This window comes from Rhinolophus ferrumequinum, chromosome X, assembly GCF_004115265.2.
Source record: "Rhinolophus ferrumequinum isolate MPI-CBG mRhiFer1 chromosome X, mRhiFer1_v1.p, whole genome shotgun sequence".
NCBI classification, from domain to species: domain Eukaryota; kingdom Metazoa; phylum Chordata; class Mammalia; order Chiroptera; family Rhinolophidae; genus Rhinolophus; species Rhinolophus ferrumequinum.
The window spans coordinates 116,195,011-116,219,674 of NC_046284.1; the positions used below are offsets into that span (position 1 = coordinate 116,195,011).

Consider the following 24,664-nt stretch of genomic DNA (forward strand, 5'->3'; position numbering starts at 1 on the left):
CGGGAAGATGAAAAGAACAGGGCCACCTTCTCAATCAGCTACAGAATTTCCACTCCCTATAGCAACAAGGATGTGAAAGAATCTGCTAGCTTCTTGCCTTCTTCTTTCGCTAATTTTTAGCTGGGCACCATTACCCTTAGGTTGGCAGAATGATGAAGCTCTGGCCATCAGTGGGATTTAAGCAGAAGTTTTGTTGGAGACTTCTGGGTAGAACCCTTAAAACAGTGGTTCTCAACTAGGGGGTGACTTTGCCCCTAGGGCACATTTGGCAACGTCTGGGACATTTAATTGTCACAACTGGGGAATGCTACTAGCATCTAATGGGTAGGTCCCAGGGATGCTGCTAATCACCCTACAATGCACAAGAGTGCCCCCCAAACACAGAATTATCCAGCTTCAAATGTGAATTGTGCCAAGGTGGAGAAACCCTACCTTAGACGGAAGGGGCATGCCATGCCCCGGCTTCCCATAGCTCTCTCTTATCCCTGGCTAGGAGGAAGGTAGGTGCAGTAGTGCACCATCTTGGGCCATGTGGGCCAAGGCAACAACCCAGGGAGCCTGAAGCTACAAGACAGGTGGAATTTGAGTCCATGGCCCAGTGATCTACCTTACCACTCTGGATACCTTCCACCCAGAAAGACAGAATATATTCCACACTCATAGTGCTGTAGTATATATACTCGTAGTGCTCCAGTAACTTCTCTACCTGAAACATATCCACTCTAGGCCTGCTTTGTTCTGCCTTTCCCAGCAGCCTTCTCAGCTCTTTTTCCCTGGTATCTCACCCCTCTTCTCTCTTTCCTTCCTCCCCTGATGTGGTTTCTTCCCTAAAGCAGAGATTTTACCAGGCCCCAAGTGATTTATCAGCCTCAATCCATACCTGACTTTTCCCATAAGACACCATACTCCTACCATTCCCCACCCCGCATGCTACCCACAGATAACTCAGTTCCTCCCCCATCCATTTTCTAAACAGTGGAGGAAGAATCTTGTCTAAAATAATCCCCCTCAATATGTACATACTTTCTGGCCCTTACCCTGCTACATTTTCTTCATATTACTTACTGTGATGTACACTTATATATCTGTTTACTGTCTATATTCATTGGAGTATTCATTTTATGACGTCAAAAACTGTCTTATTCACCACTGTCTATCCGGTAAATAGAATACCACTGTCCAATTGACATATGTACATGTATAATGAATGCCACATATCATTTTAAATGTTCCAGTAGCCACGTTAATAAAAAAGATAAAGGTGAAATTAATTTTAATCTTATATTTTATTCAACCTAAACAGTCCTTCCCTAACATGCTATAACTATTTTAAAAATGAGGTATTTTATATTTTTTCTCATACTAATTCTTCAAAATACACTGTGTAATTCACCCTTACAGCACATCTCAATTCAGCTACCACATTTCAAGCTGTGATTAGCCACATGTGGTCAGTGGCTGCATGGACGCTGCAGATATAGACTAATACTTGAAGATAGTGGCATCCAGTACGTGTTTGTTAGAGTTAACATTCTCTGTGCTATTTGATTCTTCTATAGTACAGGAAGAACACGGTAATAATGTCCATGCCGGTCATTTTGCCTAATTGACTTCGACATCTCCTATTAGGCATTTTCACTTAAAATAATTCTGCAATGAGCATCCGGTTTACAACGGTTTTTCCTTGGAATAAATTCCAAGCAATGAAAATTCTAGGACAGAAGTATGCCCCCTTTTAGGGCTCTTGCTGCATTTTGCCAAGTTACCCCAGAAAATATATGCTGCTTAGACTTGGAGTGGTTTACACTTGGTTATTAATGAATCCCCTGCGATGCTAACAGGGCAGATACTGCTGATAATGATTGTCATGATAAAAATGTTAATGGCAACTATTTGTCTGCTCTAACGCACCAGGCACTGTGCACTAGGTATTATTCACATCTTATGGGCAAGAACCTGAGTCTCGGGAGGTTAATAAACTAAGCGCTAGATCGCACTCAAAGTCAGATCTGGGTGGCTCTATTTCCAAAGCCCGACCGTTTCCCCCTGAGCCACGACCACCCTCCGCTGAGAGAAGGGCGAAAAGTCAAAGGCCAACGAACTGTGGCGGGGACGGGGCCGTACAGAAACGACCTCATCTTCCCGCCCCGCCACATTCGTCGGCGTAGATACCGCCTCCCGATCCGGACACCAGTCCGGGTCCCGGCCCTAGCGCCGCGGCCCACGCGCAGCACCCAAGTCCTCCGCCCCTACCAGCCTCCGCCCGCCATTCCCACGCTCCACCCGCCACGCCCACGCTCCGCCCGAGAGGCGGATCCTCATCCTGTGCCCGGCCCCCAGCGTGATGCAGAACGCGACGCGGACGTGGCGTCCACTGCGTCACGAGCGGGACGTCCGGCGCGCAGTAACACGTGACCCGAACCGGAAGCCCACGTCTGGTCGCCCCGGCAATAGCCCCTCCCACTCACGTCCCCTCTGCCGCCCCACGGGAAGTAGGCCCCTGCTAGCCCATCGCCCAGGATCAGCAAGCTACGCGCCCACGAGGTGACTCCCGGGATGGCTGGGTTTTCTTTGGGAAGTGAAAGTGGAGCCTGGAGGCCCCGGAGCCTGGCTTCCTCTGAGGCTCGGAGAGCCGCGGGCTTGGGTGTCACGTGGGCCCAGAGGACCTAGAGATTCTAAATCATTGTTGGTTATTTGTGAGGAGAGACTGGTTCCACAGGCTCTCAGCTCTGCCGTGCATCAGGTGACTTTTAAGAATCTGGTGCCCGGACTCCCGTTCCACACCAATTAAATTCGAATCTCCAGAAGTGGGGCCCAGGCATCGGTATTTTCATTAAAGCTCCCTATGTGATTCTTCTGTGCCGGTGGTAACACTATTAAGCCAGGTCTGGAAGGTGAATTTGTACTTTGCCCATCCAGCCTATTATCTGAACAGAAGACCGCCCAGGGCAGCCTCATGCTTAGAGGGATGTCTAGGATATTGGCCCGTCTACTCATAATGTGGGGTTTTCTTTCTTTTCTCCTGCACTTTGATCTCTGGGAGGTTAGGGGGTTTGGTGGAAGTTATCTGGAGAACATTTGCACGTGCGTTTTTTTAAGCGCCTTACCTGTGGAGGTAGAGAATGTCTGCCGATTTTTCTTCCTCAGTAATTGAGTTGAACCAATACCCAACAAAGTACCTTTTAGCTTTGAAATCCAGAGTCCCTTAGTACAGATCGGATGGTTATGAACAAGTTTTTTTTTTCAGGAATAATTTTTAAAGTTGTTTCACAGGCTAGGTTCTTTATTCAGCTATTTTGCACCTGAAGTCAGAACAACATTCAAGTCCAGACCAAAGATCAATAACGCAAATAACACTTCTGGGGTTATTTACTCTCCCATGAATTGGGGTGGGATAAGCTTTAAAAATACAACTTATATAGTTTATAAAAGTAAGTCCTTGTGGTGTGGCAGTGTGAACAGAAAACTGTATTTTCTTAAAAGATTGATAGTAATTTGGGACAGATGTAACTGAAGGCAAGTTCATTGTAAAGTGTACAAAACCCCTCTGTGTGTTCATTGCTGTGCTGGGAAGGTATACATACTAAAGCCCCAGAGAGAAGTTTTCATTCTAAAACTGTTTTACAGATGGTGAAGGATTATTGTGTTTCTTAGGATCCACCATTGAAGGATAGGGTGAGATGAGAAGGATGGGGGCAATTGAACAAGGCTAGAGTCGAGGTTGGAGAGTTTACAAACTAGGTGCTGAACTCCTGGAACTCCTGCTCTACAGTAGGAAATCCAGCTGTAGAACAGTAAAAAAAGTGAACAAGTGAAAAATGTATAACTGTAGTTGGTCAAACGTTAGATGAATTGAAAATATCTTTGAAAACATTAATGTGTTTAAATGTCTGCTTTCTGAAAGGATTCGGAGCTTTATAATCAGAGTTATTTCAGTCACTAGCTACTCAGTGATTTTAGGGAGGATACAGGTAGGAGGAGAGAGTGTTATCAGGAAACTACAATCCCAACAACATCTAAGGGCAGGAAATATTAGCTATGATTTTTATGCTGGAAGGAAAGTAGGAAATTTAAAAGAAATAGATCGCAGAATCCATGGCTACAGGTAATTGATTAAACGCCCAAATGAGTGGGGCATATATTCAGAAAAGAGAGGTTAACATGCAATTACCATGTATGTGTTAATAGAAGTAAAACTTGAAATAAGGTGTAGGGACAGAGTCCCAGAGAGCAGTTTCCAGGCTCTCGACCTCACGTGGAAAGGTGCTGGCTCGCTTATTCAATGGCCATCACCTGTAACTAGTTGGCCTTCAGCTGTAACCAGTCAGCCATTAGCCACTAATGTAATTGCCGTGGCTATGCCAGCAAGCGCAGACTTGCAGCTAGCAAGTGCGGCTAGCAAGCAGATTGTGGGTTGCTGATTGTGTTGATCCTACTTCCTGTGTCTCGCCCGGCCACTAGCGAGACTGGGGTGCAGGAAGACCCCTCGTTGGGGTACTGGCGGATTTTTGCTTTTCTGTCTCGACCAGCCGCCAGTGAGAATATAGTGGTATGACTCCCCTATCTATGGCTCCGTGGGTGTTCCTTTTTGGCCTCACCATGTCCTGTGTTCTTACGGGGGGAGCGGGAGCTGAGTCCCTGCCTTACGTAAGGCTCCTGAAATCTACTGGTGGTCTTAACCACTTTAAATTAGTGGTTTTTGCTGGTAGGCTCTTAACTTGTATTACCTGCCTATTCAACCGGATCCCTTTAAGGTCACACTAGGTTTTGCTGGATGAAAGACAAACTTGCAGAGAAGCGGTCTTATCTATTTCTTCTTTTGAGTTGTATTATTATTATGTCCTTTTCAGTTATCCCAATTTTCAGCTATCCCATTGCCTGTTGTGTTTTTCAGTCAGAGGGTAACTTTGTTTACAAGTGTCCTCATATTTCACTTCTTATTGCGACAACCCATTGGGGTTGGGGTTGAGAGAATAAAAAGGAAATGAAACTCAGTTTGGGGGCTCCCTCGCCCATCAGTTTTAACAGTGGAGAGGTGCAGGCTTTCCGAACATGGTAGCATGTGCACTTGTGAGAGGCCTGTGTCCAGCCGAAAGATGGAGCTTGGACTACTGAGGGCGGAAGAAGGCCATTCAGACTTGAACCATCTTTGATGTCCAACTCACTAAGCAGGGACCAGGAGGGCGTCAAGCCAGATGAGCTTGCCAGCCTTATCACGCGGCTGGGGGTGGGGACAGGAAGCAGTGCTCTCAGAAAACCTCCTTTTATTGTTTATCTTAGTGGAGGAAGTTCCAGTGTGTGCATTATTGGAAGATATCTTCTCCAATAGGGTTATTACTGCATATACAGAGATTCCTTAGAACCACATATGACTCCATTTATGTTATTTAGATTTCTCACCATACCTTTATTTGAGCTATCTGCAGCAGACACCCTTCCTTCTACCTGTTAGACCCCTCAAATTATCTGATTGGCTCCGAGAACCAAATCTATGGGAGCCTTACAGGAAAGGTTTGACTGTCAGGGCTTTCGCTAACATAACTTATTTAATGATTGATGTTTTATGTGTTTCTGTGCAAAAATCAAAGCACATGAGTTTTCATGTATTTCATTTTCAGAACTCTAGTGGAAAAGGAAGATAGCAAAGTCCAGTTGCATTATCACTTTGAGTGGCATTTGTGATGTTTTTATTTATCTGGTTTCTGTGACACATCCTAGATCCTATATTTACAAGAATATAAATATGCAACGAAAAGAAGATATGCAGCGTTACTACCTTTCAACAAAGCCACATTACTTATTTGTGGAATTTTTAAATAACTTGATGGAAATAGCACAGTGTATCCATTGAAAACTACAAACTCTTGTCTGTTGTTCATGTATATTTTTTGCATTTAAAAATGTATCTTCCAGGAGAAGCAGATTCATTGAAGAATGAGTGTGCTTTTTCAGAAAGGCTTTATGGGAGAATACATTGTTGAAGACTCAGAGACGCTGTATTGCCTGTGGGCTCGGCAGTGTTTAGTGAATGACCTCAATGCTGTTTTTTTTCCTTCCTTCTCTGGTGTTTGAGGACAGACAATGAATTCAGTCTCTGTCTGAGCTCAGCTGGGTAGTAGCTATGATGCCATTGTACTCACTGGGGACGGCTGCCCGGCTGGTAGAGCTGTGGATCCCGGCCTGTCCTGACATTGCCAATCTCTTCTTTCCGCTCCACCATCCCAGTAGGGGAAAAGTTGCTGTTCAGTTCATGAAGTGTGCCATAAAAGAGTTGGAGACACTCCTAGGGAGGTAGGGAATGAAAGATAAAATTAAAGAGAACTGAATATGCTGGGACCATAGCCCTCTTTTCTTTGAGATTGCTGGTGTCTGATGGTGGTGTTGCTATAATGTGTAGAATTAATGTTGGCCTTTCAGAAACGCAGGCGTTTTTATTAGGTCCTTACGCATTCTGTGGGGAAAGAGTAACCAGCTTTAAAAAGTGAACAGGACCCTTTTTTAGAGGAGGTTTTCCCCTTCCCTTGGGAACTAACTGATGCGGTTAGCAGGCAAGGGTATGTATTCCTTCTTCCAGGGAACAGACACTGGGAAGTCTCTCCTGCTTCCTGTCCTCGTTAGGTCATTGTCTAGCACATGGCAGCTGGTAGGGTCTCCATCAGAAATGGCACCGCATATGCAATCTAAGCCCTGTCCACTGATACTGTTTTGCAGGAGTTTGGGGTTGGGTTTTTTTTGTTGTTTTGTTTTTGTTTTTTGTCTTTAAAGGTCTATGTAAATCTTTAAGAAATGGTCCCGTTTGTGGTGCAGCCGCTATGGAAGGCAGTGTGGAGGTTCCTCAAAAAATTACAAACAGAATTGCCATATGACCTGGCAATCCCTCTCCTGGGTATCTACCCCAAAAATCTGAAAACATTTATCCATAAAGACACGTGTGCTCCAATGTTCATTGCAGCTTTGTTTATGGTGGCCAAGACATGGAAACAACCAAAATGTCCTTCGATAGATAAATGGATAAAGAAGTTGTGGTATATGTACACAGTGGAATACTATTCGGCGGTAAGAAAAGATGAAATAGGACCATTTGTGACAACATGGATGGATCTTGAGAATATCATGCTAAGCGAAATAAGTCAGATAGAAAAAGCAGAGAACCATATGATTTCACTGATATGTGGTATATGAACCAAAAACAACAAAAGAACAAGACAAACAAATGAGAAACAAGAACTCATAGACACAGACAATAGTTTAGTGGTTACCAGAGGGTAAGGGGGGTGGGGGGTGGGAGATGAGGGTAAGGGGGATCAAACATATGGGATGGAAGGAGAACTGACTCTGGGTGGTGAACACACAATGGGATTTATAGATGATGTAATACAGAACTGTACACCTGAACTCTATGTAACTTTGCTAACAATTGAACAATTGTCACCCCAATAAACTTTTAATTTAAAAAAAAAAGAAAAGCAGTGGTCCACTTTGCTTTAGTCATGGAGACAATTCTTTTTCCCAAATATTAGGAATTGGTCACCAAGATTGCTGTTGTTCATAATCCCATTTCTGTTGCTTCCACTAAGTCTTCTAAGTGTGAGAATCTCGAAATTTCTCCACTGATTTCCAAGGGGAAAGTGAGGAACCATTAGAACGTCCAGCATATTGAGGGCAGAGTCTATACAGCTTAACAATGTATTAACATAAAACAGAGCTGGGCAAATGATGGCTTGTTTTTTGTACTGACCATAAACTAAGAATGGTGTTTACATTTTGAAAGGGTTGGCTTTTTTGTTTTTTGTTTTTAAATGAAGAGTATGAAGAATATGTGCCAGAAACTGTATGTGGCCCACAAGCCCATAATATTTACTATTTGGCCCTTTATAGAAAAAATTTGCTGGCATAAAATACCAGCATTTGAATCCTGGAAATAGCAAGTTACTAATAATTATAAAGCTCTATATAAGCTGCTATTCCTTTAGATCGGGGGTGTCCAAACTTTTCTCAACGGTTTTCCCCAAGGGCCATATGCGGTAAAATACACACACAGCCGGGCCACTCACTCGAGGTGAAGTACGTCTTGCCTCACCTGGTTTATTTAAGTAAACTAAATATATTTTTGGAATTTGCTGCGGGCCAATTAACAATGGATCACAGGCCGCAGTTTGGACACCCCTGCTTTAGATATACTTCATCTTACTTGATTTTTGAGAGATTAATTGATTAATTTGTCATTCATTCTCAGGAACTATTTCTAATTGCCTATAGGATTTTAGGAATCTTAAAAATACTTAAAATGTACAAGGATATGATACATAGGTTTGGGAGTTTGAGAAGGAAAATTATAAAGCCAAGGATGAAATGAGCATATTCAACGTACAGCCCCAGGACTCTAACTTGCTGGAGGATGGCAGCAGATTTGATTATAAGCGTCCCAGTGTCCAAAACAATGCAGAAAGCATAATCAGACTAAAATCGATGACAGAGTTGTCTGTATTCGATCATTAATATAAGTTCATCTTTCCTTAATGGCTTGGGTCTTCAAAGAGTCTAGCCCTTCAGCTGATTAGTCGATGTACTTTATAGATATAGATACTTTATATACTGGTTGTTATACTTTATAGATAGTTGGCACACTCGGCTGAATCAGAGCTGCTTCTGGTCCAAATGCTGGAGTTGCCTTTCTTCAGTCATCTCAGCTCATTGTCCTAGCTTCTTTCTTGCAAAAGCTCAGAGTGTGCTTTGCATGATCTCTGAGGCAGTGTAACATGGCAGCCGTTCTATCAAATTATTTGTTGAATCAAAATAAGTAACCGCTCCTCAAATTAGCACTCCCTCCCCCTTTTTAATCACAGCCATTGACATTTGAGCAGCCTGGCAAACATGATGGATTACACTTGAACTTTACTTAAACAGTTGCCTACTTTATCGCATCTGCCTACACTTCTCACGCCGCAAAGTGGAGCCTCTCATAATCCATCTCGTGCATTTTCAGAATGTTGGTATTACTTTTAAAGGCAGCCTGGATTTTCCCAATTATACATAAAAACAGGATTTTCTGAGGTCTGTAGGACTGTTCAATCACAATAATGTTCATTACATATTTGAGGCTGTCAGACTTCCCAGTTTGGGATAATTAATGTTCCCATGACTTGGGCTCTAAGTATATTTCATAAGGCAGAGAAGTCGGGATTCAACACTCTTAATCTCCAGAAGACATTCAAATGTCTCCGAGACTTTTCTAATTTAATTCCTATGCTACTTGTTAATCTCTAAAACAAATTTGATTAAGACACACATGGAGTTCACTTTAATATCCTTATGTACTGCAGACTCTCCGAAAGCTATTCAGATTTTCAGTGATAGAAAGATGAAACCTGGCTGGAGTGAATTACCCACTTAAGGCTGCACCTTACAGTTTAACGCTCAAGTGTGGACTGATTTCTTTCATAATTTCATTTGTGTTAGTTTTACTTCTGGGTGGTTAGCCCCTGGATTGTATTGACTGTTATATGTTTTCTTCAGGAGCCTGTAAAGCACATAGCAGTTAGCCAGGTTTTCAGATAATTGCTCATGTTTTAAACCTTCAAATTATAGTTTAAAAGTAACGGGAACTTAATTTGTGCTTATGTTTTCACAGTGTTTGTTAGCTTTCTTCCAGTTTACATTCAGAGAGAGAGAGAGAGGGGGAGGGAGAAAGAGAGAGAGAGTTTTCCTGAATTTAGAACAATGAACAGGAAATGTGGGCCAAGTTTAAGGTAAATTTACAGAAGGTCATGTCAGCCGTCTTGGAAATACCCTATTTGAAAGCTTATATTTAAAAAGAATGGGAGTGGTTCCCTTTAGGTTATATCTTTAAAAAAAAAAAAGTCATTTAGCATCTCAATTTTCAACATTAACCATTTCCTCCTTTTCAGACCACGGTCACCACGGTCGAGCCCAGGTGCCAGCCGGCCTGTAGTGGGTAAGTTGTGTGGAGAGGAGGCGCTCTGAGGAACTGCTTTGGAAACCCCAAAATAGCCATGAACGTCACACACCTGTGCTAACCAGACCTTTGCACTGTGCTTGTTCTCTCCTAGTTTGGGTGTCCATTTGGAGTCTCACAATCAGAGATGGAAGCAGAGGTAAGGTGTTTTTTTTTTAACTTTTAAGAAAAGTGAATTTTAGCCTTTAAAGTCTTGGTGTTCTCATTCCGTGGTGGAGAAGACCAGAGAAATACATCAGCCAACAAAAAGTAGAAGTGCCACCGAGTGTCTTGCCCCACGTCTCTTGTCCCAGGCACTGCAGACGAGGCTGGACCAGCAAGAGTTTAGGGGGCGGAGAGGGTGGGACCGGAGGGCATCACATTCCCGGGTCCGTGTGGTTCTTGGCACGAGTTGCTAATTACAGTGGGAAGAAAGGGCCAAGATGCTAGACGCAGCCGTATCGCTCCCTGCATCTTATCCAAAGGTGATCATTACCAGCCTCTATCCCACTTTTTCACGGCCAGAACCTCCAACCAACTGGCCCGCGCATACCTCCTGTATACGTACTTCAGAGCAAGTGTGCATACACTCCGTGTCCATTGTGGACACGGACCTGTCATGTCCTGTGACCCAGTAGCACCCGAATGCAGAGTAGCTGTTCAGTAGACACTCAGTAAATGTGTGTTGATTCAACACATGAAGATTTCTCTTGAGGATGAATGGTGGTGTCTAGCCTGCACCTCCCTTTATTTTGTAGGAGGCATCATCGAAACCTACCGAGTGTTGGTCTTCTCATCCCATATATGCGAGATACTGGCAACATTATTATCAAGCAATGGCTTGGATGCGAAGCCACCAGAATGCCTATCGGAAGGCCATGGAGTCCTATGTCAGCTCCCCATGGTACTTGGGTCCCCCAGCTTTTCCCCAGGGCTCTTATGCCGAAGACGGCCAGCCTCCTCAGTCCCTCTATGACCATCCGTCGGCCTCCCAGCACGCCCCCTGCGGTTATTCCCAGGCTCCGCCGTGTGGGCAGCATCCGCAGGGCAGCGCAGGAGATGACCAAGCTGGGGACGCAGACGAGATGGAGAGCGAGTCAGACGACGACGACGACGAAGTAGAGTGCGACCTGAGCAACATGGAGATCACGGAGGAGCTCCGCCAGTACTTCGCGGAGACCGAGCGGCACCGGGAGGAGCGGCGTAAGTGCACGGCTGTGTCCGCAGGCTCCCTCCCCCCGCCCTGCCTTTGCAGTTTTACCTTCCCTAATCTACCACGTTATTTCCTAACTCCTCCATTGGGTACAGATAATATTCCAAATCCAGTCGTAAGCCTGGGACAGCCACGGTGATGTTGCAGCTCAATTCTGTTAGTTTCCAGAGCTATTTTCATACAGGACTTTTTTTTCAGTTCTAGAACAAAGCTTATCCTGATAGTATTTCTGCCATTTATTAACCATTAGAGACTCCACCAGATGGAGAGTGTGCGTGTGCGTGCACAAGCACACGTGTCTGCGTGTGCCTGCATGTGTCCCCTCATCTACACAACAGGCCTTCAAGGTATTAAACCCATTTTCCAAATGAGGAAGGGGGCCTTCAGAAGGTGAATTGACTTGTTCTGTGGTCCACAGCTAATAATTTGCTGTTAGGATTCAAACCAACGTCTGCCTGACTCTGATTCCTGTGCTCCTTCCTCAAGTACAAACTTAGGGATTAGGTTTTATCCCTGACACTGCTAGGTTCCGTTGCCAGCTCACTGGTGCACAGCTCTGAGACTTCCTGGTGCTCCAGAGCTGCCAAATCTTAAGTATTAGCTCCCTTCAGAGTTGAGCTCAGTGTGAACCTAAATAGAATAACAAAATGCCTAGTACTTAAACTTTCAGGTTTGATCCTGCATTGAGGCAGTCTGTCCCTGGGGTTAGAGAATTATGATAATGGCCTTATATCTTCAGTGAGAACGCAGGAATTTTCTTTTTTTAATTTCTGACTAATTCAGTACAAAGAGCTAGAACTGCTTTTGGTGCTCTCCTTACTATTAAAATTACCACACCATTTACATTTTAAGTGTCTCTAACAGATATACAGATGCTTTTCTTTATTATAACAAGTAGCCAGTCTCAATAATGTTTGTATTGAGTTCTAATTATATGACATTTTACCTATAATTCTCTAATGAACAGAAACATAGAAGCCTGGGAATGGGCGAGTTTCATTTCCATCTTGAATGATCCATATTTTCATAATGATGGGCTAGCATTTCTTGATCCCCGCTGGGGGCCAGGCACTGAGCGATGGGCTTTGTATAAACTGTCATGCCCTTTGGTGTCTTTGCCCTGATTCTTCACTAAACTACTCACTCAGGTTTTCTTACTTCCCTTCTTTTGATTGAACTGTTTACTTCTTTGATGTGTATTAGAAAGCATATCTAAATAAGTATTTTTAAAGCAGTACTTTATATTACACATAGAATACATTTCTTTCCTTGATCTCCAGAAATAAATTTTATCTTTTTTCAAAATACATACGAAATAACCATTAGTTTGACACATAAGGGAGAGTAGGCATTGGACCATGTCCACATGTGGTTGCAGTGCTATTTGTTACTTTTGAAAAAGAAAATATGATGGATATAGAGGTTATTTCTATTGCCCTTACCAGAAGATAGAATAACATGTTTTTCCACTACGAAATTGTTACTTTTATGATGGAAGCTATAATTAAGGATGGGAGCAAACCCCAGTCATCAAAGGCTATTTTGAATTATCTGCTAATTTAGCTGTATTATCTGCTGATATAGTTATTCAATAAAAAATAGATATGAATAAAATGAAAATAAAATAATGAAATATTTTTATATAGTTCTTCCACTGTAAGCAGATCAGTTACAGATATGGTTAAGAACCATCCCTGTTCCTCTTGCCCCTGTCAGATAAAATCCTAGGTAGGTAAAAATAGTCATGAAAATTATCTGCTACGTGGTACCTGGCACTTAATATTATTTTGAATGAATGACAGGTTTTCACATCTTACCTCACAAAGTGCTCAACTTGACCTTAAGGGAAAATTTTAGGCACAGAGACAGACACGCAGGGAGAACGCCATGTGACGATCAAGTTCTGCTGCTACGAGCCAAGGAACTCCCGGAGGCTGGGAGAGGCCTGGAGCACATCCTGCCCTAGCCCTTCAGAGGGGGCACGGCCCTGCCGACACCTTCATCTCGGCCTCCTGGCCTCCAGACCTGGGAGACAACACATTTCTGTTGTTCTAAGCCACCCAGCTGGTGGTAGGCTGGGATGGCAGCCCTAGGAAACTAATCCCATCACCGTACGAGAATTATCTTTGTTCCCAAATGTGGTCTGTGACTGGAACATAAAGTGAATTGGACAGGTCTTACCATCTCTGTGACGAAAATGTGTGTATTTGTTTTACTGTGATCTAGAGAGCAAACCAATAAGAAAGGGAATTTTACAAAAACCCTTACAACCTCCATCCTTAACCTTACTTTCCGGTATTTACATTATTGTTAGTAACATTGTACAGAGGCAGCTGTGGCAGAACCACTCCAATCACGGGGTCGCACCCCTTACCATCTGGAGGTTCTTATCCTCTTGTGGGCCACCTGCCCTAACTGGTCTGTGCCTCAATCTCCTCAGCTGTGAAATGCGGGTCCTAATTAATGGGGTGGTAATTATAAGGATTAAGTGAGATAATGAGAGAAAAGTTATAGAACAGTGCTCGGTACCAAGTCAGTGCTCAGGAAAGGCTAGTTGTTACGGTTCGTTGCCGATAACTCACCCTTTATTGTGGCTTATTAACCACAAACTGGTTTTCCTCTGATAACTGTTTGTATTGATTAGTGCTTGATGGAGACTCTGGACATTTTTTATAAAGATGTCCTATAACTTCAAAAAACGTCATGTATTTCTGCTCTAGGCAGCACTTATCAAACTCGGAAAGAATTAAAGTTTGAGTGTCAAATTTCGTCATTAACACAATTCCATCCCAGTAGTCATTCGCACAAGTTTTAGTTCTGTTTGCAGGACTTTCTTACTCCAGTAAAATACTTGGGCTGGAAAAATGAACCCACTTGCACATTACTAATAACAGCACTGAGCGCATCAAGCTTCCGTATCTTTGTGCTTTTTAAAATGTGTAGTTGTAGGAAAACTCAAAACCACTTGTCCCAGTGTCTCTGCCATGCTTTGGTGTCTCGCAGTCTGCTCTGAAAGGATTATGAGGTCCCTGGGAGATGTGGGAATTGTGTGGCGAGGGTGAGAACAGGCTGTGCTGCCAGAATCTTACTGCTAAAGACTTGGTCTCTGTTAGGAGAAGCTGCTGGGGCTGACCCTGCACCCCCAATAACAAAATAACGGGGAACAGTTCACCAGCACGATTTTGTTCCCCAGCACTTTTGGTGGTGTGTACGCTGAATATGTGTTCCTTCAAGCAGTAATGAATGATGGGATTCAGATGTGAGGCATCTGAACGCCCAGGGTACTTTCCGGTCCATTACCTTTACTAGAAACATTCATGGAGGTTTAGTTACATGCACAGCTGCGAAATGTTTAATAAGGAGAAAAGGGACCTGAGTAGTGTGAATACTCGGTTAAAGTTGTTCTGTTTTGCTCTTTGAACCACTAGAAGCTACTTCTTCAATAAGGGCAAATTCGACTTTGAATATGAATCATTTCGCGAACATGGAATTTTATAAAATATTACTAGCAAGGGAAAATGTAGCTAACCTTGAAAGATTAGCTTTTCAGTATTATTCCCTTCCACAGGAACATATATGTTATATAATCCATTATCATCTGAGTCTTACTTAATATTTTCTTAAGATAAAACCTTTTAGACTAGACAGCATGTTCTTGCTTGTGATTACTCCTCTTCCAGATAATCTCTAACATATTTCAATGATAAAAACAAAAAAATTAAGTAGGCTAAAGAACTTTTTTTGTGCAGTGGGAACAGGCATGTTTTTGATTGTGTTATATGTCATCATTTCCTAATGAGATATTTCCTTATTTAAAACTTCAGTGGTAACATTACTTATGGGAAAGTTGTGAAGTTTTAAATGTCAGCTGTTTTCAATTACTTCTTAGGAGAAATGTTTATTGTTAGGTTAAGAAAAGTATCCGTTTTTAGGCATAAATAACCATCAATTGAGACTGCAAGGTTGTCCTAATACTTAGAGGGAAGATGAGTGCAAGTTACCACTCCCAATGGAGAAGAGCACTCGGAAACAAACACTACCGCTGTTGTCTCGGGCTTGAGCTAATCAGGTATGTGCCACCTGTGTTTTGGGGCAGCTGTTGAGTCGAAACAGGACATATTCACAAAGAGTAAGCCCAGGTGGGAAGAGGAGACAAAATCAAATTTAAAAATGACACCTAGGAGAGCCATGTGTGGTGTGGTCCATGGTTACTTTTGCAAATGAGGGGGTAGAGCCAGTGACCTTGGCCATCAGAGGTGGGGCTCCGTGGGCTCATTGTGGAGAAATGGAGTGTGCTCTAGGCTTTGAGGGATGGGGTCAACTGGGAAGGAGGGAAAAAGGAAGGGGGTAAGTGCACCCCGCTTAGCACTCACAGTGCTGTTCTTACCAAAGGGCCCAGATGTGCTTTTCATACATTTGATGGGAGACTTCTGCTCCATTGTGTTTGGATGTCCCTGAGCAGGAAGGTTTAGACTCTGACAGCCTACTGGAACCCCATCTGGTTCTCCCTCAGCCCACCCTGTATGGAAAACCTAGAGGATATAGCGAAGGTCACAGCCCAGTGTTTAGTGAGCCGTTTCGGTTTAGTCAATGAGGTTCAAGTGTGGAATCATACTGATTGAGCACAGTTCCACTATGCGGGTGCTTTGTCTAGACCAGACATTCAAACATATACACGTAAAACCAATCAGTGAGAAAGGCTGTAGAAAAATGGAAGGAAGGGATGGAAATACACTGTTATTCTAAAAATGCAAATGGTGATTTATCCACTGACTTCAGGATTACATTTGTCATGGAGCAAGGGATGTGGGCTGAGGATGGAAGACCCATCAGAAATGGCTCCAGGTCTGCACCTGTGTTCTAGGCGTGTTGCTGGTAACCCAGAAGTGAGGCCTTTGTGTGTAAATCAAGTCTGCACTCTCACTCGGTTGTGCTAAGATCATTAATTCTGGCAGTGTAGCAGTGAATATAATCAGAAAGACATGCTAATCCTGGAAAAATGAGGGAAAATAACATTCTTTAACACTGGTTTGTCTTTGTACTTTGACCTCCAAAATGTTCTGCCTTTGGGCTAATTATCTGTGGAATACTGAATGCATGTTTTCCTGCTATGTCAGCTTCTCTAAAGTCCGAGTCTCTCCCCATGATATTTTTTTCCTTTATGGACTGTTAGTCTATGTTGGTAACATCATGTAAATGTATAGACTGAGGCAAAAAATATCCAGATTATATATCCTCAACCCAGATGGAATCCAGTAGAGCCTCTCCTTAATAATGTACGAGGTCTGCCAGTTAAGTTCGCAGATTCATCCTAGAAAAAGTGCTACACACCTCATTGCTGAATGTCACTATGGCCACCTTCAAAGCACTCCCCCTGGGAAGCTATGCACCGACGCTAGTACCTAGCCCACCCTTCCAAGCAATTTTGGAACTCTTTTTCTGGAATGGCCATCAGAGCTGTTGTTGTATTACCTTGATGTCCTGAAATGTCATCAAAATGTCTTCCTTTCAATATTTCCTTTCTCTTCGGGTAAAGAAAGAAGTCACCGGGGACCAAATCAGGTGAGCAGGGAGGGTGTTCCAATACAGTTATTTGTTTACTGGCTAAAATCTCCCTCACAGACAGTGCTGTGTGAGCTAGTAGTGCATTGTCCTGAGGCAAGAGCCATGAATTGTTGGCGAAAAGTTCAGGTCATTTTCGTCTTTTTCACGCAGCCTTTTCAGCACTTCCAAATAGTAAACTTGGTTAACTGTCCAGTTGGTACAAATTCATAATGAATAATCCCTCTGATATCAGAAAAGGTTAGCAACATTGTTGCAATAAGTCTGGGAATTTAATTGTCCGACCTCTTAATACTGGTTTCCTTGTTTTAACCCTATGTGCATGTTAACCCGTGTATCAGTTTCCTAGGACTGCTGTAACAAATACCACAAACCGGGTGACTTGGAACAACAGAAATGTATTCGCTAGCAGTTCTGGAGACCAGAAGAGTAAAATCAAGGTGTTGGCAGGACCACACTCCCTGCAAACACCGTAGGGCTTTGCTTCTGGTGGCTCCGGGCATTTGCTGGCTGTGGCAGCATAGCTCCAATTTACAGGCTTTCTCCCTGTGTCTCTCTCCCTGTGTCTCTATGTGTCCTTCTCTGTCCCACATAAGGACACCTGTCGTTAGATTTAGGATTGACCCTATTTCCAAATAAGGTCACATTCTCAGGTAGATGTGAATTTGGGGAAGGACAGTACTCAACCCAGTACAACCCTGTTTCAAAGCTCAAATCTAAAGATACTCTGATTTGTATTAAAACATATGCCCATGACCAAGTATCCTACAAGAAAAAGTGCTCGGGAACATCAAGTCCCACAGCTGTTTTCAGTAAAGACGACCAACCTTTCGAGGACAAAACACCTGAATGTCTGTCGTGTCTGAAGTGTGATGTTCTCTGCGTCTGTCAGCTGATTCTCCATCTGGTTGGATGAGCCCTTACATTGTTTAGACAGGAAGAAAAACTGCCAGTGACTGAGAATCCTTTCTTTCACTAGGCAGAAGGAAGTAATAACTAGAAAACAGCATAAGCGGATGCCTTCAAAGGAGCGCATTCTGTCCTCAGACTTGCTTGGTCCCCTAGGTCAGTATACTCCTATGGAAGTACTTTCAGCCGGTCCGAGGGTATTTGGTTTTAAGCCGGCTGCTTTTCAAATCTGTGGTCTAGACTTCGAACATTTTTTTTTTAATTGTGTGAGTGAGTGGAGGTGAAGTGACTCAAACGTAAGGGAAGAAGATCAGACCGCAGGTCATTGGTGCCTTCCCCTGCCCTCTCCCCTAGCCTCTCCGCCTTGGAGGCTCTGAGGAACCTACCGGAGGGGAGCTCCGCCCAGCACCTTTGTGATTTGGCCATCTGTTTCTCTATCCCTGAGTTGTCATAATTTTTCTTTAAACAGCATCTTGAAGAAACGGAGTTGTTTACAAAAACTAGCGTGTGGCCTTTGTCCGAGCTTTCTCTCAGCAATCATTTCCTGAGCACCTGCTTTGTGTCAGACATTACGTGCTCCTGGGGCTGGGGAGGTGGGGATAAAGGACCGGCCCCTCTTCCATAAGTGACTCCCACAGGTCCGTCCTGGCTGCTAGCTGGTATTTCAGTGTGGGGGACAGGCTTTCTGCTCCTTAGATCTATGTTTTAGGACAACTAGCCACCTTACAGGAAACTGAGAAACCTCCAAACCTCTTGCCAGGCTGAGAGGGGACAGGGCCTTCAATTTTCCTGAGGAAGGCTGGACGGGAAGAAGACAGTAGAGAACTGAGCAGAGGGCTGTGTCTTTTATTCTTACACTGTCTGACCTTGGGTAAGAACTAAAACCCAGTCAGTGATGGTAACTCAGGAGCCCACGCGCATGTGAACTTGGGAAGTGGCACAGACTTCGTGGACTGCCAGCTGGGCTTGCTTTGTATTAACAGTGTTTCATCCGCAGATGTCAACAGTAAGAGAAAATGTCTCTCGGCATAGAATTTTGACACCAATTTAATATCTGTAAGAGAATTTTTGTCAGAAGGGTAGCAGAAAGAGGCATAATTATAACCATGTTAAATTATAAAGAAAAGAAAAATAAAGGTACAAAAGTAAAAAGGTTAAATTCTCATATCCTAACAGCAGAGATCACTAAGATAGTGAAGATTCCAGTGTTTATTAAAACTTCTCAACTCAGAGACTCAGATTTAGACAGGAAGTTGAACATCTGTTGTGTCACTAAATCTGTCAGTAAGGCTGATGATAGTCTTGGGACAAATTTGAGAGTGAAAGGACTGCCGTCTGAGAACCTCTTGAGGCCCCTGCAGCCCCACGCGGGACCGTGTCCTCCGGGTCAACAAGGAAAGGAGAGCCCCAGGATCAGTCCTGGGCCCCAGGCTCTCATAGGTGGGACTCTGCTGTCCCTGGCTAATATTAAAATGCCAAACCTTCAGAAGAGCAGTCCTTGGGAGGTGGGGGAATAGAATTTAAACACCCATGAAGACTGAACAACTTACGTCCTTAGGTTTCAAACGAGGCAGAAAGACCAAAAATGAGAAACAAATGCTTGTTGACCTCCCATTCATTTGCATATTAGGTCAATATTTTTGTTTAGGTCTATATTTCACAGTAAGTCAAGTCTATCTTTTCCATGGATAAGGTAACAGTTATGTGGTATTAATTTTGACAGTCATTTGGCATATCCATTTATTGTTTCCTTATGTGAAAATGAACTGCAGATGTGCTAAGACTGAAATGGCCACATACATTTTTAATAATGTTTCCAAGTTTATAAAACTCCTCCCCTCCAACTCCAAGGTGTTACTTGAACAAGATTTATGAGAGTGACTGTGCATAGCCACATAAATATCTTGGTGTTCACACTTGATTTGCTCACTTTTGTGGTCCCTTCCATGCTAACCTTTCTTGTACTTTGTTTTTAACGAGGAAAGAATGATTTATATGGTGGTTTTATCTGCTACAACTATCTTCACTCCTTGCTTAGTAGCATTTCTCTGGGTAGCAATAGTAGCTACTGACGTGTGCATTCTACTATCAATTTCTGTTCTTGACAGTTGTTTACACAAATCTATGTAAGTAGGCTAAATTTTACATTCTGCGGCATTGTTTTGTTGATATTTTTGTGTTTCTTTACATAAGAATAAAAGTTCTATTGGTACTTGTTATAAAAAATAGAGAGGGGAGAATAAATTATATAAATATTTCTTGCTTTATAGGAATCCATTTACATTAGTAGGAATGAAAGCATGTAACAGTAGCACTTGAAAATGAGACTAAGGTAACCTGTGAAGTGGAAAGTCAAATCCCATAGTGAGGACCTGCACACATAGTTGCAGCTTTGTTAATGGAGCAGGAAGATTAGACGTCAGGTTTCCCTTCCATTTGCGGAATTGCCTTTGCTCCACCCTTTTACCTTGGACAAGTGTTGAATCACTTGACTTTCCATTGCCTGGTAGGATTTGTGTTTTGGGGTATGTGGCAGGGTCATCGGTCATCGGGTCCATTCTGTAGTTACTGGCACTTGCTCTTTTCCAGGTTACCTAAAATCAATAGCTCCCCCAAAGGGCTGCTTTTTCCCCTACCGCTTCCTTTGTGGTGGGAAGTACTACTATGTTTCCCCGAAAATAAGACCTAACCAGAAAAGAAGCCCTAGCATGATTTTTCAGGATGACATCCCTTGAACGTAAGCCCTAATGCGTCTTTTGGAGCAAAAATGAATATAAGATCCGGTCTTCTTTTTGGGGAAACACGGTACCTCTTGCAACACTGGGCTTTCCAGGAAGCATTTCATTTCCCTGCTGGCCTGGTACAGCATTTCAAACCCAGTGAGCTCCACAGGCCATTCCTCACTGGGCAGGCTGTGGGCCAGCCGGGCAGAAGAAGAGAGGAACCCCGGTTGTGTCACTTTCTCCTATATTTTCAGGGCTCCTTCCAAAGGTTTGATAGTTTGGACTGACTATTCTTGTGGCTTTTTGCCCTTTCTATCAGTGTGTAACCCAGATAAGTGAACGATGAGCTTTATAACTAAGTAGTTGAGAATATGCAGATCGTGCCTTAGAATCTAGTGAACATCTCAGCTGGCACAGCTGGGCCTGGCTTCATAGTTTGAAAGGGGAAGCTGCGGGACTTGGGGGGCTGCCTGCGGCGCGTGTGGCAGACGCAGAATTCTCCCCTGTTCACCGTGTTGGCTCGTTCTCAGGGCGGCAGCAGCAGCTGGACGAGGCGCGCCTGCAGGACTACGTGAACGCCGACCATGACCTGTACTACAACACACACCGCTCGGTGGAGGCCCCATCCGAGGGGCCCAGTGAACGGCGCCAGGCCGAGATGAAGCGCTTGTACGGGGAAGACGCCGCCAAGATCCTGGCCATGGAGGCTGCCGTGCAGCTGAGCTTTGACAAGTACTTTGACCGAAAGCGGCCCAAATACTGGCCGGTCATCCCACTGAAGTTCTGAGCCCTGGGGCCTGGGCCCTCAGTCATCACCCTCTTCTTTTGGGATTTGCTCTCTTCATTTCCTACTGTGTGTTTTCTTGGGGAAGGGGGACTTTATACTGAAAAATCGGCACGTTCACCAGAGTCTGAGGGGCCCATCACAGGGGTGGATGGAATATGTCAGCCACTTGGAAGCGGCAGGGCGCACACTTTTACCAACATGAGATTTTCTTTTGACCTCAGATGAAATACTTTTTTGTGTTAACAGTAGTGTTCAGTTCACTCAAGTTCTCACTTAGAGATACTGCTTAGTTTTCTATCTTTTTCTGTTTTCTTCTATCTTGAACCCCACTGAACTAGGCAGATGCCTTAAATAAGTGCTCTCCCACTCAGACTGCTTGAGCCCCACTGAGAATGATTCAAGCATGTGGCGAGACAAATCCCACTTCTCTCCCATGCACAGGTCAGCATGCATGTCCTATAAAGGGCAGCAAGTTTATGTTTTTGGCTTTGCAGGCCACACGGTCTGTGTCATGACTACTCAGTTCCACCCTTGCAGCATGAAAGCAGCCATAGAGGGTAAGTAAATAAATGGGTGTGGCTGTGTTCCAATAATTTTTTTTTTATAAAAACAGGCCCGTGGGCTAGATTTGGCCTATCGGCAGTAGTTGGGACCCCTGCTCTAATGGAATGAAAATAACAGTCTGACATTTTTGTTACCGCCTCATCCCCACAGACTTTGAATGTCAAACAGATGTGAGAGTAAAGAACAGTGATTCCCAAACCTGCTCACCTCTCTGCAGTCTCCTTTGTTGTATAAAAGGTATAACTGACCTCTTTGTATAGCAAATTCTGTTTTAATAAGAGAATACATTTCTGAGAATGAAAATCTGAAAATTGATGGAACAGTCCATTTTAAAAAGCCAGCTGCCTTTTAAATAAGTTATTACAGTGCGGTGCCAGGGTGAGCCTTGTTGTCCTGAGAAGATTAGCACATCCATCAAAGGTTGGTGAAAAGATTTAGTATTGACATGTTTTTCCCTAAGAACACTTAGCTCCACATTTCAGCCCCTGCCCTGTGACAAATGCATTACTTTCATCAGCCCCAGGTGCTTATTTTTCCAAGCTCTCGTGTTATTACTGGAGTTGCAATTTGTGCTTGGGTATTGCAGACAAAAATGAGAATTAACTTCCCCTGAGGTGACACATGACTAAAATCTCAAATCTTTAGTAGTTCTCTTTATTTTAAACTCATATGCCTAAGTAGAAAACAGATGTGATCCAGGCACGAATACAAACGAAAGCCGGTAATTGCAGCAGGTTCTTAGCTGTTTGAGAGAGAAATGTTTCTCGTTGCAAAGGACTCTCCTACCTTTCCCCAAAGACACCTCCATGTGGGTCCCAGTCCTGATGGCTTTGTGACTGTGGACTGTGGGAGTTCCTTCCACCTCTCACTTGCTTCTGTGTTCACTGCTCTTGAAGTGGGTATTAATGCATCCCTCACGTGGGATGCTTGTGAGGGCCACGTTGAGTTAGTGCCTGTAAAACACACAGTGCTGGCCACTCGGTACATGTTGACATTTACTCCGTCTTTCAAAATTGCCAAGGAGAGCCAGTGAAAATCCCAGATATGAAACTTCTTCCAAATATGGAGAAATGTTTCCCTGTCAGCTCTTCAAATGGATGCATTGGCTTCTTTTATCTCATTCCTACCTGCCCTTCCCAAGATGCCTCATGGATAATTTGTGATAGGAGGGATTTATGACTTGTTCATTCATTTATTCAGCAAATATTTGACTCCTTTCCATTCCACTTAACCAAACCATAGTCTCTTTCCCCAGGGAACTTGTGTTCTAGGAGGATAGGCAGACAGGTGTGCAATGATAATTGCGATTCGTGCACTGCAAGAGCATGTGAGAGAGATGAGGCCGGGCCTTCTCAGCCTCAGCACTATTGACATCTGGGGCCAGATCACTCTTTGTTTTTGGAAAATAGTATGGATGCATACATATGTACTAAAATTGAGATACTTGCATGCAAATGATGCGCGCACACACACCAGCTTCACAATAATGGTTCTAAGCAGGGAAAAAATTGGAGTGCCATTCAAAAGGGGTTTTTCTGTCTCACTGATTTTAATTTCTTTATAACAGAAAAGCTATGGTAGGCACCCAGTTTTGCTAGAGGCCCCCAAGTTCATCTATTCTGACACAAAATAGTGTATTTTTCACTTCTAGGGTTAACTGTTACATGAAATATTTATTCATCAAACATTTACTTAAGGATTACTATAGGACATACACTCTTCAAGTAGCTTTACAAATATTAATTTCTTTAGGAATCAACCTATGACAAACCTATTAAGTAATTATTACAGGTATACAACCTGTTTTCCAAAACACTTAGGTCAGGTGTGTTCCAGAATTCAGACGTACTTTTAATTCCATTCAGGGCAGGTTTTGTCATCAAATCCTTAGAGTCAAATCAGGTTTGGCTGCCAAACAAATTGTTGTAAACAAAATAAAAACAAAACAACAACAAAAACAGCTTCCAGTTTCCAGAGCGTTGGGGATTTCAGAAAAGGAGTGAAGGAATATTCCCGTTTTGCAGATTAGGAAACTGAAGCACAGAGAAATTAGCCAATTTAACCAGGTTCACTTTCAGTGGTGAAAGTGTGTCAAACCCAGACAATCTGACTCCTAAACTCCCCACTTTTAGCTGCTTCGCCCTGCTGAACTTGGCCTCCACAACCATACTTACAATATATGTAAAGCACAATGTATCCAAAGCACAGCACAGCGAACAATCTGAAGCCTCTTACAGCCCTCAGCAGGATTCCAGTGTATTCCATGCTGGAGCATGGGGTTAGGTTCTAGTCCTAGCTTGGTTTGAGAGTGTTTGACTCCGGATAATGCATTTGTACTCTGTCCAAATTTCAGAACTGAGGCTATAGCCGTGAGAAGAAGAGGGGACACACCTGAGATATTGAGGAAATAGACATTCCCGTGGCTTGGCAGTTTGGGGTAGGTGAGGAAAAATCGAGGATGGCTCAGGTTTCTGTCTTGGATGGTGGTTCTAGTCATTGAGGTAAATAAAGAAAACAATGAAAAACCTGTTTGGGAAGAAGGATAATTAATTCTGTTTGGGACACTGAGTTTGTAGAGTTCACAGGACATCTTGTGATATTCTGTCAGTCACTGGATATTTGGGTTTGGAACTCCGTGGAGAGGGTCTGCATCAAAAATACAGACTTTAGAGTCTGCAGCCTTAGGAATATGGAAAAAGGGATCATATGTAGACTAGGAGGAATGGACCAGATACAGTGGGCCCTAAAGAAGAATGACTTCAAAACAGGTCAAGAGGAGTCTGTAAAGGGAACTGAGAAGCAATGACAAAAACAAAGAGGAGGTAAACCAGGAGCTAGAGGTGTCTCAAAAAGGAAAATCGTAAGTGGAACAACCAGACAGTACGGCTTCTGCTGGGATACGTTAAGAAGTTGACTTCACCACCAATGAAATAATTTTGCAAATATGTATA

General features: G+C 43.4%; 1 protein-coding gene across 1 annotated transcript; it reads left to right on the forward strand.

Annotated features, from left to right (window-relative positions):
• Window positions 1-2,410: 2,410 nt before the first annotated feature.
• GEMIN8 (gem nuclear organelle associated protein 8) lies at window positions 2,411-24,375 on the forward strand. Its single transcript, XM_033115504.1, has 4 exons — window positions 2,411-2,544; window positions 9,909-10,115; window positions 10,714-11,158; window positions 20,893-24,375. The coding sequence occupies exons 2-4, from the start codon at window positions 10,104-10,106 to the stop codon at window positions 21,147-21,149; spliced, it is 714 nt and encodes a 237-aa protein (XP_032971395.1). The 5' UTR covers window positions 2,411-2,544; window positions 9,909-10,103; the 3' UTR covers window positions 21,150-24,375.
• The last annotated feature ends 289 nt before the right edge of the window (window positions 24,376-24,664 follow it).

What these genes read in the sequence shown, in the direction of transcription:
- GEMIN8 (XM_033115504.1), top strand. An exon ending in GCGGCACCGGGAGGAGCGGC is followed by an intron (nt 11,159 to 20,892) that starts GTAAGTGCACGG and finishes GCTCGTTCTCAG; the next exon opens with GGCGGCAGCAGCAGCTGGAC.